The sequence below is a fragment of the Ips typographus genome, linkage group LG13, assembly GCF_016097725.1.
Source record: "Ips typographus isolate SLU linkage group LG13, UJ_Ityp_2.0, whole genome shotgun sequence".
NCBI classification, from domain to species: Eukaryota; Metazoa; Arthropoda; class Insecta; order Coleoptera; family Curculionidae; genus Ips; species Ips typographus.
Window position 1 is genome coordinate 163,046 of NC_138434.1, and position 15,689 is coordinate 178,734.

General features: G+C 37.0%; 5 protein-coding genes across 5 annotated transcripts; 3 read left to right on the forward strand and 2 right to left on the reverse strand.

The window, feature by feature from the left end:
* Positions 1 to 5,724: 5,724 nt before the first annotated feature.
* Positions 5,725 to 6,377, forward strand: LOC145736989 (cytochrome c oxidase assembly protein COX19). Its single transcript, XM_081991575.1, has 2 exons — positions 5,725 to 6,187; positions 6,238 to 6,377. The coding sequence occupies exons 1-2, from the start codon at positions 6,022 to 6,024 to the stop codon at positions 6,330 to 6,332; spliced, it is 261 nt and encodes an 86-aa protein (XP_081847701.1). The 5' UTR covers positions 5,725 to 6,021; the 3' UTR covers positions 6,333 to 6,377.
* Ppcdc (phosphopantothenoylcysteine decarboxylase) lies at positions 6,295 to 7,014 on the forward strand. The gene is made up of 3 exons (XM_081991569.1): positions 6,295 to 6,432; positions 6,485 to 6,685; positions 6,739 to 7,014. The coding sequence occupies exons 1-3, from the start codon at positions 6,325 to 6,327 to the stop codon at positions 6,991 to 6,993; spliced, it is 564 nt and encodes a 187-aa protein (XP_081847695.1). The 5' UTR covers positions 6,295 to 6,324; the 3' UTR covers positions 6,994 to 7,014.
* LOC145736986 (uncharacterized) lies at positions 6,987 to 7,742 on the reverse strand. The gene is made up of 2 exons (XM_081991571.1): positions 7,532 to 7,742; positions 6,987 to 7,482 (listed from the first exon to the last, which is right to left on the reverse strand). Exons 1-2 carry the CDS (start codon positions 7,593 to 7,595, stop codon positions 7,049 to 7,051), a joined length of 498 nt encoding a protein of 165 aa, XP_081847697.1. The 5' UTR covers positions 7,596 to 7,742; the 3' UTR covers positions 6,987 to 7,048.
* A 744-nt stretch (positions 7,743 to 8,486) lies between these two features.
* On the forward strand, positions 8,487 to 9,281 carry LOC145736988 (uncharacterized). The gene is made up of 2 exons (XM_081991574.1): positions 8,487 to 8,648; positions 8,746 to 9,281. The coding sequence occupies exons 1-2, from the start codon at positions 8,636 to 8,638 to the stop codon at positions 9,219 to 9,221; spliced, it is 489 nt and encodes a 162-aa protein (XP_081847700.1). The 5' UTR covers positions 8,487 to 8,635; the 3' UTR covers positions 9,222 to 9,281.
* Positions 9,282 to 9,744: 463 nt separating this feature from the next.
* On the reverse strand, positions 9,745 to 12,760 carry Cpr56F (Cuticular protein 56F). The gene is made up of 2 exons (XM_081991570.1): positions 12,564 to 12,760; positions 9,745 to 10,420 (listed from the first exon to the last, which is right to left on the reverse strand). Exons 1-2 carry the CDS (start codon positions 12,567 to 12,569, stop codon positions 9,905 to 9,907), a joined length of 522 nt encoding a protein of 173 aa, XP_081847696.1. The 5' UTR covers positions 12,570 to 12,760; the 3' UTR covers positions 9,745 to 9,904.
* Between the last annotated feature and the right edge of the window lie 2,929 nt (positions 12,761 to 15,689).

Consider the following 15,689-nt stretch of genomic DNA (forward strand, 5'->3'; position numbering starts at 1 on the left):
CCCTGTTTGACAATTTAAAAGGCAGAAAATAAACAAAACCATTTCGAGAAAATGATGCCATTGAACGATCGCGTATACGGACAGTTTCAATGATTTGCCCACGTCGATTCCGAAATAACATTTTTAGCAAGGACGTCGATTGAACACAGATGTTTGGTGACGTAAATTTGTTTCAAGCTAATTTCAACTTTTCATCTGTAAGGGCTCGGGCTTTTACCGTCCCTGGCGGGTTGTGGATATGAAACGACTCCCCGGTTATCCATTTTCCAAGATCGTGTTTCTTCTAGGTACACCCCTAGGCCTTGTACTGCCTTATTGGGGTTATAAGTTGTTTCAATTACTCTCTTAAATTGCTACTCGATCCAAGATCTACGGCAAAAGTTTCTCTTCATATGTTTCACCTTAAAAGGTACGAGAGTGTAGTGGGAAGTCTGGCAAAGATACAGTCAAAAACGTACAGCTTCTTCTGAATGCAGTTATGCAACCATACATACACGACATTTTTCATTACTTGAGCCAGCTGAGCTCTTCTTTCAAAACCTCTGGGCTAACTAATTATTGCAAGCGGTGTAAACAATTACGCAAAACGTTCCTTTTTTAACCAAAGTCACGCTTTCCTAAGCGTGACATCCTACATGTTCGAATAACACGAATTATTATTAATATTAGACAAAACATGGACAAAACTCGTGTGACGTGGCAGAGAGCTGACCTGGGCAGTACCCAAAGGATGGCTGCATAAATCTCGGTACTTCCGCAGGTGTTTACAAGCGCCAAATGGGCAGAGAGATTTCAAATTACAATGCTGAATAAAAGTCGAAAAGCGTGAAACGAACATAAGTCTAAGTGTCCCACCTCGGTCGAGAATTATTGAGGTGGTACTCGCGTGGAACTATCGGTGGCGATCATTACTTTGAGAGAGAGTTGGTGCGTGTGTGGATGACCTTTTGGGAGATGACATTAGTTAATGGCTTTTCAGTCGCATAATTTACTTCCCTTGGTGGCAACGTGACGTCACCTCAATATGGTTTGATTCTCTCTGTATATTTAGGACAACTGGTGGATTATGCAAAAATCTTGATAAAGGAAGAGAGTGAAAGCAATTTCGGCTCCCATACCTTATACGACCTTAAAAAACACTCTCGTTGGTCGCCTGACCTAGATGAGGTCATATACGTTACGTAACAGTGGCCCAAATATTGTTTCAAGGGGATTTTTCAATTGAAAAACCCCCGGGAAATAGCAATTTCACGCTAAACTAACATTGATTATTTAACCCAGCAACTAAAGCAAAGTGGCGAGCGCGCTATATAGTTTCGTTTCAAAACCAAGGCCGTCAACATGCCCACTCTTCAGGAATCTGCGGAGAACAAAGGGCCGTGGGTTGTTGCAGAATGTGTCCCTCTCTTCATAGTCTGATGATATTCTCGTATTATTTTATTTAATAATATAAAAGTCTGTGAATAGCACAGTAAACGACGCCGCCATATTAATCAAATCATGACAAGTGACAGGTCATAAATGACAGGACGGTTTTAAGCGTAAAAATCAAAAATCCAACCAACCACTACACGGTGCACTTCTCGGCCTGCTGCTTTTTTTTTTTTGGACCAATCACAAACTACGACAATTGACACGTCATGAATGACGGACGGTTTTAAACCTAAAAATGAAAAATCCAACAATCTAGAGAGTTAATAAGCCATTCTAATTAATACCACGGATGTAACAAACGCCCTTAATTACCCAAACCAGTGTAAATCGACATAACACAACAAGATGCCGGTCGTGCAGTATGGGCTGGCTTAATTAGAAGAGATTCCCTATTGTTAACACCTCATTCTCTCTCTCTCTTAGGAATGTGCGGTTTATTACACTAATTACCGCAAATCACAATCGATTTCCTCATTCATCAGGTAAATTAAGTGACAATTTGCCGGAAATAACTTTTATACAGTCCAGGGACAGTCCGTGCATTTGCTTTTGTTATCTTTTCGACGAACCATTTGTCAAAGCAAACGTAATTGGTCAATGCAAATGACACATTGCCGGTCTAACTACGTTTTTAATTGACTTTGCCGCCTACTGCCAAAGACAAATCTAATCGATTTAATCTGTAAGGTCGTTCTTTTTCTACGTTAATGCTGGTTTCAATGGCACTAGAAGAAAAAACACCTTGAGTGAGTTATAGCATAGTAGGAGTTAAAAAGGAAATTTGGAACGCAGTTGTAGGGTGATCCGTCAAATAACTCCGCGCTGATTGGCCTAATGGGAATTTTTGTCGCGACTGCGTTCGAAATTTTTGAACGCTCATGAAAATTCAATTTTTTTCTGACAAATCCTCTAAATATCCTCTTATTGCATATCAGGGTGTATACAACATGGCAATTTAACACTGTATGATTGACAGTTTTGACGTGTAATAAAGCTCAACTTTGCCTAAACTTTCTTATTCGCAATTTTCATGTTTACCTTGCACCTAGTATGTACAAGGAAATTGCAAGCTGCAACACTTTGTACTTCGGGACAATTCGCCGGGGTAATACGAAAACTTTGAACCAAGTTTCGTTATTGTCGAAAACTTCCCCAGCGCCCTACAACTTGGTCGAAATTAACTGCAAACGTCAGTTTTTTTGATTAAATTTACACCGGACAACCTGCTGAATCGGGGTATTTTCAAATTAAATTTTAATTTTGAACCCGAACTGTTAATTCCCCGGCAGGGCATATTAAATTTCTCCGATAACCCGTAAAGGGGAATATTTTTCAATTAAACAGCACCCATTAACAAAGCCTAACAGGATTAATATTAGTGGCGCCACCTCTCGGTTTACCAGTGAATTGCGTGCAATTCGCACAGACTGCTATTACAGCAGTAACAGTGTAAATGGGAATGCGAATGATAGAGGGCGCCATTAGTATTACATTTTGATGTTTGGTTTCAAGGCACAAATATTCACTATTTTAAATGGGACACCCTGCGCAACAAATATGTACAGTTTTTTAGATACATATTAAAATATGTCATAACATTCACACTCCGTATATTTTACGATTTTAATCGATTTGGGCCACCCTGTATCTAACATCATTCAATATAAATATAAAATCGAAATAACTCGCTATCTAGCTTATGAGTTAATGTATATGCTTTCTGGCCACTTATAAATATTAAAAATAGAATTGGTAAAAATAAGTATGATTGATGGTTTATTACGCAACGAACCACACTGAACCATCTGGGCAAAAGGTGTAAACGAACCTGCTGGCTGGTACTTTGCCGCGGATACAATTGAAACTGTTGTACTGCCGACCCATTTGCAGATAATAACAACGACCCGTTCTACACACAAGCCAATGTAAACGTACTCATTTTAAGTAATTTTACTGGTAATACAACGCATTAAGGACTGTTTTTGCTTCAAACTGCTGTACTTACGGTAATTACCGTGTAGTTGACGGTTTGTTTCAAGCAAATTTCGATTTTGTCAATATAGTGCGGTTGATTAAACTACTTGGCAGTATGGCGGACGATCACCGCCAACTTGACTGTCAAATACCTGACGTTTTCGGTGCACGGTCAATGAATTGAAATATCATGGTCTTGGATAGTCCACTGTTAAAGGGCTTTACCCTCCCTTTTAATCCCCGGGAGTAATATTGTTTTTAGGCATGAAACGTTGGGGATTTTGCCAGCAGGTACGAAAACAATGCATGCATATCTGAGACTTTGCTAATGCATTTAATCACGTAAATCGTAAAGCTTTGATTCGGACAAATGGGAAATTTCAACTTGCTAGCCTGCAGCTGAACAAGCACTCCATCAAATTTTCGTTATTTCCCTAACCTAGATAGAAAATAGTTTGCTCAAAGTAATTTACATGGACCAGTAAAAATCGAGACAAAAAAACCCAGAATTATTACAGTAACCACAACTATGTGGTGTGTGCACCTGGTGCAAAAAGTAAGGTTCTACCTGCTGGTAGACAGATGTACCAGACAAAATTCGTCACAGCAACCAAGGGCAAAAACCATTGTATATAACCTCTAAAAAGTCTGCTGAAATTCATAATTTTTAGCGAAAAGAAAATTTGTTAACTCTGTCAACACATTGAAATTCCATTTTCGAAGGCAATACCGTGCATCCCGGAAAATTGGGGGCTAAATTGCACGCGTGGTTAGGGCAGGAAATTTGTTATCGATTGGTTCAGGTTACATCAAAACTCTGGGCAAATTAACCGAAGGTTAACGGTGAAGAAGGCACCTTAGATCGAAAAGATCAGGACAGTGACGCTTCTAATAGGTTCAATGGTCTGAAAAGGCACGAGCCGTGCATTATTTGCTCAATTCCTTGTCACCATTGAAACCATTATTAGAACATTATTAACTTAATAATAACCCGTTATAGATGTCAGTGATTTACACTGGTCACGTAGTTTAAAGGCGTTTATCGTTCAAAAATCTAATTCAAGACCATTTCACCTCAAGTTATACAGGGCTTGAATACTGATTTGAAAAACAATGTTAATACATAATAATTAGTATGGTACATGTGGCAACACCGCATTTCTTACGTCAACTATCAGCTAGTGGTTTTGACATGTCCCTTTTTAAGTAGAGTTGTATAGTTAATATAATAAAGTATTTATGTTTACTAGAAACCACCTTCCTGTTTCTGAGGTTTTCGTGATTTACTTCCTGCACACTTTTCTATGAAAAGGAATTTCTCCTGGCTTAACTGTCAAATGACATTCCAAGCTGTCACAATATAATCTATCATTGTCTGGAGCGTTGTTATTAAGTAAGGGTTTCTCTCTTCTTAGGTCTTTCTTATAATGAATTTGCCTACAGCAAAAATAGCTTACAAATAAACAAAGGGAGTCAACAACAGCCCTAGCGCCAGATTGGCCACTGGGGATTGATTGATATGAATGAACACGTAGATAAAGTACGCGAATCTAACGACAGATAATGAGAGTTTATCGATTAAAACCGGATTTGTGCACGGAAAAAAGACCCACCTTCAGATAGCTCCAGATCTAATTCGGCCAGTTTCTCTCGCACGTCCTCCGGCAATTTGGCAACGTCAATGTTTATCTCACTCATTTTGTCCGCGAAACGGCACGCACTTAATAAAACACAACTAACAGCGGCGATTTATCGAAAACATTAGGGAATATAGTCCGAAAACTTGGGGGCTGCGATAATAATGTCCTCTCTCGCTATGTTTTGACTCGATTTTACAATGACAGCTCCCAGACAGCTGTGCATCGTAATGGCGACACTGTTGCCAAATATTTTAATTTTCTATCTAATGATACAACACAGCTGCATTAAGTACATTTAATCGTGTTAACTGGTTTTCAGTTATTAATTATTACTAATGCACATACATTGAGACAGTAACAACGTTCAGTAGCTCAAATTTGATAATTACGCGCAAAGCTTGGCAACGTTGCAAACCCGAGGTTAAAACTACCAATGCTGCAACCGGTTATACTTTACTAACAATTGCCTTCACCATTCAGTCAACATTACCTGTTTCTGTAGTACAGTTAGTTTTTGGGCAAATTTGCCGGTTTATTGATTGTTACTTGTTAATATTTAGGCTGGTTTATTAGTGCGTATAGCTGGTTGCCAATGTGCTGGTATTGATAGACAAGGGGCACTAGATTGTCGTAGTTGCAAAGTTGAAATGTTTAAGTCATTTGCCATTTTAAAATCCGAAAAAAAGGCCTAGCATTGTTGTCCTACGCTTACACAGCATAATGTGACACGTTCCTAATCCATATTACTGGGAAAACGTTGAAAATTGCCGGAAATAGTAAAAATTTCTGTGCGTCCAGTCGAAAATTACGAAAAAAAACAAAGTGACAACTGACAGCATATAAGTCTATCCTTTTCTAACACACTGCAAATCAACATTCATGACCTACCTAACCCTACTTTTTTTTTGAAACTCTAATTTACCAAAAAGTACTTAATTTAGCTTTTTCTTAAAATCTTAAAAAGACCATTCACATGTCGTCTATGACCTTTGGCCAAAAACTGTTCAAACCAACTCCCCCTGAAAAAGGTAGTTTTCCCCTAGACCATGAAGGGCTATGCAAACAATCTATGATCATCTATATGAAGTGTCTGAACAAGAACAACAACCAAAACTCACTGTGTCGTTTAGAAGCTAAAGGTTTGTATAATAAGTTTAGATCGAATGTGCGTTCAAACTGGCTATTTAAGAGTATTTGGACTGTCGCATGAAGCACAATTTGATGGTGCAGGAAGAGTGGTCTAAATTGGGTTTTAGCCAAGAAAAACACCCCCAAAATGGTTAACATACTTGTGGGATGTACTGGCAGTGTTGCCACTATAAAATTACCTATTTTAGTTCATAGTTTGTTTGAGGAATTGTCAAAAAAGTATTCAAATGTTAAGGTAGGCTTACACTCGCCTAAATCACTGGTTTTTGCACAAATTGCGGTTGTAGATTCGTGTGGTAGTGACTGAACATGCCAAACACTTTTTCAACCCCACCGATTTGGGGGAAGTAGACTGGTTTTCAGACTCTGACGAGTGGAACACATGGCAGAACCGTGGGGATGACGTGCTTCATGTAGAACTAGGGAAATGGGCTGACATTTTTCTGTTAGCCCCTTTAGATGCCAATTCTCTAGGAAAAATTGCTAGTGTAAGCTCCCCCACTAAACCCCCCTCCAAACTACAAATCAAATTATTATACAGGGTGTGTGTGATAATATGCTGCTTTGCACTGTCAGAGCCTGGGACGTGGGTAAACCTTTAGTATTCTGCCCGGCAATGAATACCAAAATGTACCAACACCCCATCACTAGTGTTCAATTGGAAACTCTAAAATTGTGGGGTTATGTAGAGGTTCCTGTTGTTGAAAAGACTTTAATATGTGGCGATGTCGGTTTAGGGGCCATGGCGGAGGTTTCCACTATTGTTCAAGTGGTTGTAGAAAATTTAAATTCCTAATAAAGCTGTTTTATTAATAAATATTTGTTATGATTCTTCCACAATAAGAAAGTTGTCATGTGACTGCTTTAAGCTTACGCACTGGAATGTCATGTGACTGTTCTCTGTACTTTTTGCTTTGTGGCCAAAGTATCTTGATCAAATGGTTTCGGACTTTCAGTACCACTCTGTACAGCTCTGTAAAGTTGTCTTCAATGAAAATTTCCCCGTTGGTGACGATCTTAAAACAGGGGAGGCATGGAACTGGTTCCCTTTTAATCATCCACTTCTTGTACCGTTCCAAATAGCGCAAAGTGCAGTAGTACCAGAAAGTATTCCTGGTCGTCAAATGGAAACGAATCTTGATAAATTTGGATGTAAACCTGACAATTTCCACTCCGCGAATATGGAAAATGTCTAAAGTGCGTTCGGCAAACACTTTTTCAAACGTGACCTTTCTAACTCTTTGCAGTTCCTCTTGTACTGCTTTTTTTTCGGCTAAATATCTTTCTGCAAATTGTAAGAATAGAAGAAACTTATAGTGGAGACGCCAACTTACCAGTTCGTTCATCTTCTGAGTACGTAGTGTGGCCGATATCAGAATCTGACGATGATGAATACATTTTTGACAGTGAATCTTGTAAAATTGTTTAAACTAAGGGGGGATTTGAATGTGACAAATATGCAAAAAATCACTATCTAAACTTTTTTAAACCTCAAACAATCGAGTGCAGTGGAAAAAAATGAAATTGCGCATTTGACAACACCGCATAGGATGACTCATGCCCAGTGGCGGCTCCTCAATAAGTGCACATGTGCACGTGCACTCCCAAATTTTGGGTCCAAAAATGCATGTTTTTATTATAAATCTTATAATGATTGAAATAATTTTCTATTAATACCAAGTATTAATCTTGGAAATAAATAAGCTTTTATTAATAAATAAACGAAATCTGGACGAATTACGGATGACCGCCGCCACCGTGCACCGTGTGCCGTGGTAAAATCAAGTGCACAGCTCATGGGTATAGTAAATCTGATTGGTCGAACTTCCGCCGTCCGCCCCCTCTGTACCCGCGACTGTCTAGAGTCAGTCGATGTTTTAAGCTGGCCCGTGTGCACAATTAGATCGTGCACTCGGGGTTTTTCTTATCAGTCACGTGTTATTTTTCTTCGCGACTTTTTAAAATGCCTCCAGTATTTCCTAACGTTAGTGTGCAATATTTGAAAACAATTACATATTTTAAAATTGTAGGAATTTTGGGCGTGGTCTCAAAAAATTTTTCGTCTGCGGCGCTAATTGGCCCTTCTTTTGTGCACTACCTTTCAAATTTACTACGAGCCGCCACTGCTCATGCCGGTTAAGTTAAAACAGTAAACAACTCTATTGCGTCATCAAAACAAAGGAATCAGTCGAGTACCATCTAGAACTTTCCCTTTCACACCTGAAAATGTGCACGCGTCCTGCAATACGTTTAGAAATGGTACCGTGTGCAATTGCAAACGGTTCCCTTGCACACGGTACTACACTGGTGTGAAACGGGCTATTTAACTTTGATTAAGCGGAGCTCTTGCCAAGTCGTGCATTCCGAGCGATCTGAACCCGAAGTGAACCGACAACGTTCTAAAAACCTCTATAACCAGCCAATCAGCGTTTGATAAAATGGATCAGAGTGGTATGTGTTTTGTTGGTTGCCTAACTTTGATTCTACGCTATGAAACGTACTAATTCAAATATTTTAACACAAATTGTATTTTTTTTTTTTTTTACAGCAAAGGCAGTTTCGTCAGAATGCCAATCTTCATGCTGCTCCAGAAAACCGGAAGAAACTACCGAAGATTGCCAGAGGAAGGGTTGTTGTCAAGAGAAGAAGTGTTGTCCACCTGGAAATTGCTGCTCTGAACCAGGTGGTTGTAAATGCCAGAACTGCAAGTGTAAGGAGTGTTGCAGGAAAAACATTTGTTGCTCCACTGGGAAATGTTGCTCTAAACCAGGTGGATGCGCCTGTAAACCTTGCAAATGCATTGAATGCAATAAAGATGGAAGTTGCTGCAAGATTAAGCAGTGTTGCTCAACAGGGGATTGCTGCTCTGAGCCAGGTGGTTGCAAATGCCAGAACTGCAAGTGTAAGGAGTGTTGCAGGAAAAACATTTGTTGCTCAACTGGAAAATGTTGCTCTAAACCGGATGGATGTGATTGTAAACCCTGCAAATGCAGTGAATGCGTTAAAAATGAAGCAGTAAACTAAACATATTATTAATTTATATGTATTTACCGTTAACTACTTTATCAATAAATCTTTGGGCTATATTGTGTAAAAAATAAAGCTTTTAACATACTTGAAGCTTGAAATCTGCTCTATCCTTTGTTTTCTATGACACTTTGACGTAACTTGTCAAATAACAGAGTAATTTAGGTTCAAAGCAAGCAGGAGTGTCACAAATTAGTGATTTTATGGTGAAGCAATTTTGACGCCCTTTAGCGGCCAAACGGTATGACCAATCAACTCATGTGGGAATATTTTTGGAAATCTGGTAATCTGCTCTATTTCTTGTTTTCTATGACATTTTGACGTAACTTGTCAAATAAGGGAGTAATTTAGAGTCAAAGTAGCGGGTGTCACAAAATATGTGATTTTACTCCAAAGGACCTTAAATTAGGTGAAATAAGTACATAAAAAGAACTTTTTTCTTACAAGAATGGACTTAAATACAGTCTAGTTATGTTTTATTTTATCTAGAAATGAGGGGTTTAAATAGAAAAACAGGTAATTTATAGTTGCAAAAGTATTTAATATAAAAATTGCTAAAAAGCTACTTATGGCAGTTAAATTAACTTAAATATGTATACAATTATGTACAACTAATCGGCAAAATATAAGACTAAATTGTACACCATTTCAATAAATTACACAATTATTACAAAACGCAATTAATATTGGTAGCCTCCATTGCCGGATGGGTAGCCTCCATTAGAGGGGTAACCTCCTCCAACTTGCTGGTAGGTAATTTTCGGTTTGTAGCCTTCAGCATCGGCGGTGTACTCAACAGTTTGAAGACGCCCATCAGGAAGCAATACAAAGTATTTTCCCTGAGCCACATCGCCCTGTCTTTGTTCTTTGTGACCGAAATCGTTTCCAGATTGAGGATCACGGACTTCGTACTCAAATTCGTAATTGGCTGGTACGTCAGGGTATTTGTCCTGTCCGTAAGGTACACCATAGCCGGTCGAGGGTGGTCCATAGCTGGTGGTGGGCGGTTTGTACACTGGACGTGTAGGCGGTCCATATGAAGGTATTTGAGGTGGTAGGTATTTAGGACTTTCTGTCGTTACGGGAGGTAGGTACTTGTTGGGTGGTAAATATTCGTTTGGAGGCGGAATGTACAGGTTGGAGACTGGAGGTTCGGCCAGCACCACAGAGAGTGAAGCTAAAATTATGACAGACACCTGGAAAAACATTTTGCAGTTTAGTTATTAGTAATAATAATAGAAAATCAAACAAAAACACACACATATAGAAGGTTTTGTCAAAAATGGTATGGTACCTTGACTTGGCGTATTTAACCACCACATTCAGAGTTAATTCAAGTGAAAATTGCAAAACCATGAAAACTCTGTACCAGGGTGACGTAGATGGATGAATCCAAACTGGTTTTTTGCCATGTTTGTACAATAATAATTAATTCATTGCACTGAGGTTGATTTAGATTACTTTTGTGTGCTAGTATTCCATTTATATGGAGCGGAAGCGTCTGAATGACGTTATAAAAACACGTGACTACATGTATAGTTCAAAGACGACATTTGTAAAGATTTCCTACCAAAACAATTTTTTTTTTTGTGAATCAAAAGGGTTAAATTCTTGACATTTGGTGAATTGTAATTCGTTATAAGAAAGCTTGCAATCTGCTGTATCTTTTGTTTTCTACGAAATTTTGACGTAACTTGTCAAATAAGGGAGAAAATCTGAAAAACAATGCAAATTTTACAGTTTTTTTAAATAATCGCGAAACTGAGTGAACGTTGGCAAAAGAGTCAAATTCTTGACATTTGGTGAATTGAAAATTGTTAAGTATTAATCCCCTTATCTAATCCCTGTTTTCCTGCACACTTCCTAGTCGATTTTAAGTACAACTTAAGTTGAGGTTTGAATGTGACAGATTAGGTGCAAAATAACACAGTCTAAACTAAACTTACCAAAGCTGTCATTAAATTCAACTTAATAGGGAAATGGAATTAATTCAATCAAATTTCTGATTAGACCTGCTTATATTAAATTATGTATTCGTTTTAAGGAATATTGCAGGCATTAATTTTGTTTTGACTGTGACTTTTTACAACTAAACGATTCGCATTCACATCTCAACCTGCCTAAAGCGGTGCTAACCTAACCTAGCTTCAAAACAACACCCTGGACAGTCTGTAATTGGTCAAAAAAAGCAGCTTACAGCGTGCTGCTTTTTTTAACCAATCACGCACTACCAACCAGTGTTGTCAGGTAGAATAATCGGTCAAAAAACGGTAGATCAAAACAAATTCATTCTTTTACATTATTATACAGGGTGTTTTTTTTTCAAAAATATAGATTTTTTTTCCTTTAATTTGACATCAGTGACACTAATCACATGGTTTTAAAGGATAATTTAGCTAGGCAGTCACGTGACCATTGTCAAAAATCATAAATCTCAAAAACACTTTTGATATCGAATACTGCAAGAAAACGTTTCTGAATCCTGATTTTTGCAACTTTTGAGTACATTTTGACAGTTTTGACGTTAGTGACATTGGTCACGTGATTGTAGGATACTATTTAGTTAGACGGTCACGTGACAATTGGCAAATTAACAGTAATATTCTCAGAAACACGTTTATATCAAATACTGCAAGAAAACGTTTTTAAATTCTGATTTTTTCAACTTTTGAGCACAGTTTGGCAGTTTTAACGTTAGTGACAGTGGTCACGTGATTGTAGAACACTATTTAGTTAGACGGTCACGTAACAATTGGCAAAATAACTGTCATAATTCTCGAAAAGACGTTTTATAGCAAATACTGCAAAAAAAAATTTTAAATCCTGATTTTTGCAACTTTAGAGTATGCTTTGACAGTTTTGACGTTAGCGAAAGTTGTCACGTGATTTCAGAAGACTATTTAGCTAGACTATGAAGTGACAATTGTCAAAATAACTGTCAAATCTCAAAAAATCGTCTTGTTTCGAAAACTGCGTTAAAATGTAATTTTTGCAAATTCTAGTAAAATTTTGACAATTGTGACAATAGTGACAAACATCACGTGGTTTTAGAGAATAACTGGGAGTAAGAAAATGACTGTTTTAAGCGCATTTTTAGAATCCTTATTCAATAAACCGAAAAAGTATATGAAAAGTTTTACAACCAACATAATGGCAATAACGTAATTAAAAACGGTAGATTATATACAAAAAAACAGGAGAACGGTAGAAAAACTGCCAAAACGGTAGATATACTGAGCACTACTGAATTACTATTTTTAGGCTAGTTCAAGCTTTTGTACTTAACTGTAACTAAACCATACACTATCACACTAAAGAAAAACCAACACTTAGCCATACCTTCATCGTTGTTTTAAGCGCACAAACTGAAATTCGACTGAAGCAAGTGAAGACTGCGATGATCTGATTAACAAAATGAAGAGCACCACTTTATATACCTACACACTGAAAATAGCCAAATAGTGGGTGGTCGGATCTTCCAAATCAAAAAAAGAAAAAAACCACTTTCATCCCAAAAACCTTGCGCCTCCGAGATGCCCAGAGATGAACCCTACTTACCGTGGCGTTCCACCACTTTTTCATTGGCTAATCAGATTGAAGCAGAGCGCTGTTGTTGTGATCTAGTTGGACGAAAATTGCACTAAGTTGACGCACTTTTTGGCAAAGTTTGTAGGCGGTATTAATAAAATCCTTGATTTTGGACGATAATTTACCTAAAAAAAACATTACAAGCAATATATTATCGATATTTACGTACGTTGTCGGTTTAAACGAGTGTAAAAATTTGCATAACAAGAATCGCGACATAACAATAATAATAAAAATAAAAATAAGAAACTTATTATGCAAACCGAAATTGGGTAAGGATGAAAGTGCATTACTGACAATTTTTTTGGATTGCCCCACTTTTGTGGTGCAACAAATGTCAAATGACTAAAACAAGTTTACAGGGTGAGTTATTTTTTTTTTTTTGCAAATGCACAAAGGTCACTCTGTATTTACTCTTTTTCACTCTTTAAAGTGGTAAACACGAACACATGTGGCGTTGCTAAATACAGAAATTACTTTATAGATGGCGCACTGTTGCGCCTATATTGCACATCATTGGACACCAGGGGATGTAAAATTTCCGAAAAATTACATTTATGGAAATTTTTTCAAAAAATTTTCCTGAAAATTCATAAATAATTCGTTTTTTACATTTTTGTACTATCAAGTTGAGGTTAATTTTGAAAATTTTCCCTTGAAATTTCTTGACAATTCTAGTTTTTAATTTTTCAAGGTCAAACGGTGCGTGGTACCAAAAAAGTGTATAGAAGATAAAAGTGGTACAAATTTCAGACCTCGAACCTGAAACGTTCCTGAGATATTGAGCACAAAATGAGAGTCAATTTTGACGCCCTTTAGAGGCTAAACGGGACGACATAGTCGTGCTGTTCAACGTCACGTGATAACCCCGTTTGTTAGCTTTCTTTTATTATACGGTGTGTTTATACAGAGTGTTTCAAATAAGCGAGTTATGGACGATTTTCTGGAAAAGTGCACCAAAATTTCGCTCAAATTGGGAATTTCTGCTTTCGAGGAGGGTGGTCAAAGTAGGCTGCAAGAGCAAAAACGTTTGAATATCGATACAAACATTTTACATCAAGTAGGCCTAGAATTTGACGTAGATTCCAAAAATCGAATAAAAAATTAAAAGTTTGGTTTGTTGAATCACCCTGTAAACTACTCTTTTGTCTTTTGACTACCGTGTATAGCGTTTTTACCTAAAACTGAGTTATTTACTGTTAAAACTGAGTTGTTTGCTGTACAGTTTGAATTTGACAGTTTTTACTGTGACAGCCCATAATTTTGTTACTTTGACAGTTACAGGGTGGTTCAATACAATGAGTTGGTAAAAAAACTGTTGTTGTTTAAAATCACTATCGTTTTGTCATTGTTTCGTAAATGTTACTAATTATTAATCAAAGTTGCACTGAAGATATACACATAATTTGAAAAAATCACCATCATAATCGTTAAATTACGTTTCCATCAACGTTCCGTACGACATGTGACTCTAAACTGGCTTCCAGCATTAAAGGTCACGTGACCTCCGTGTGATCATATGGTGTCAGGTGATTTTTAGATCACATTTTCCATTTAATATAACGTTTTTGTGTCAGCAATTTATAGTTGAAACAACTTTAACAATAAGTATTATTATTTTGAATGTGTAACAAGGATTTTGACGTAAAAACCAGTTTTTTCTCAAAAATAATTAACCTCCACATTAAAACCAAAATGGTGATTCCAGCAGACCTATTAGAGCTGGAACACTGTTACATTAAACCACAAAAAAAAATAATACGTGATACTTAACACGTCTATTAACGTTTAATAATTGTTTGTAATTATCACTAGCAGGGTTGCCAACTTTTCGTTACATAACAGTGGCTTTTAGATTGGTTTAAACTGAATTTGCCGCACTTTAAAGCGACATTATATTAAAACGTCCCGCGCACGTGTAAAAAACGATCAATAAACAATTAACCAATACCGTAATGACTGGGTATTGGCAATATAAACTCGATATATAAGGCATGTCCAATGTCGAGACGCGAATACTTCTCACGCACTATACGCGTGCATTTGCCAAGTTAAAAAACATCCTTAAACTTTATCGTTATGGAAAAACTCGGTTTTTCCCCAAATCCAGCTTAAAGTTCATCGAGATGTTGCAAAACTACAAGAAAAACCGTGGGCGTGGCCTATATTAGCTCATAATACACGCTTTTGATATAAATAATTGCTCCATTTGGCATTGTTATTCAAATTAACTCATCCACGAGAAATGCAAAACAGTGTTGCAATTGCTTATAATTAGTCTGCCTGTATATGACTGTCAATTAATCTTTCATGCACATCAGACAATTAAAGCAAATCTAGATTTTGTTTGCATAAAAATGGTTAATAAATGTCATCAAGGCAACACCGCTAAATGTTGGGTAATTCTATATTAGTGTCGTGGGCAGAGATGTAAATTTCTGTTTTTGGAAATTTACCGGAAAATTCATGCTTAAATGAAAATTTCCTTGATAGGGAAAACAACTGTCAAACTTGTCATTAAACTTTATTTGAATTAATATTGGATTACTTTTTATTTATGATTACTATTGTTGTACAATTAATGAAAAAAACGAATTATTTTTGAATTTTCAGATTTTCCAATCTTTTTCGGAAAATTACCGGAAACTTTCTGAAAAATGTTGTATACCTAACCTCAACACTTTTCAAAAAAATATGAATTTTTTAAAAAATATTATTTATAAATTTATTCCTTCAGGACAACACATTCCCGGTACGTTTCTGTTACTTTAATTGAGAAAATTATGATCGATTGGAAAATCCGGTCCTGCTGAAAGGGATATTGTCTTCAAAATGTTTAGTCCATTGTCTGCCATACCAATTTAAGAAACTTGATAA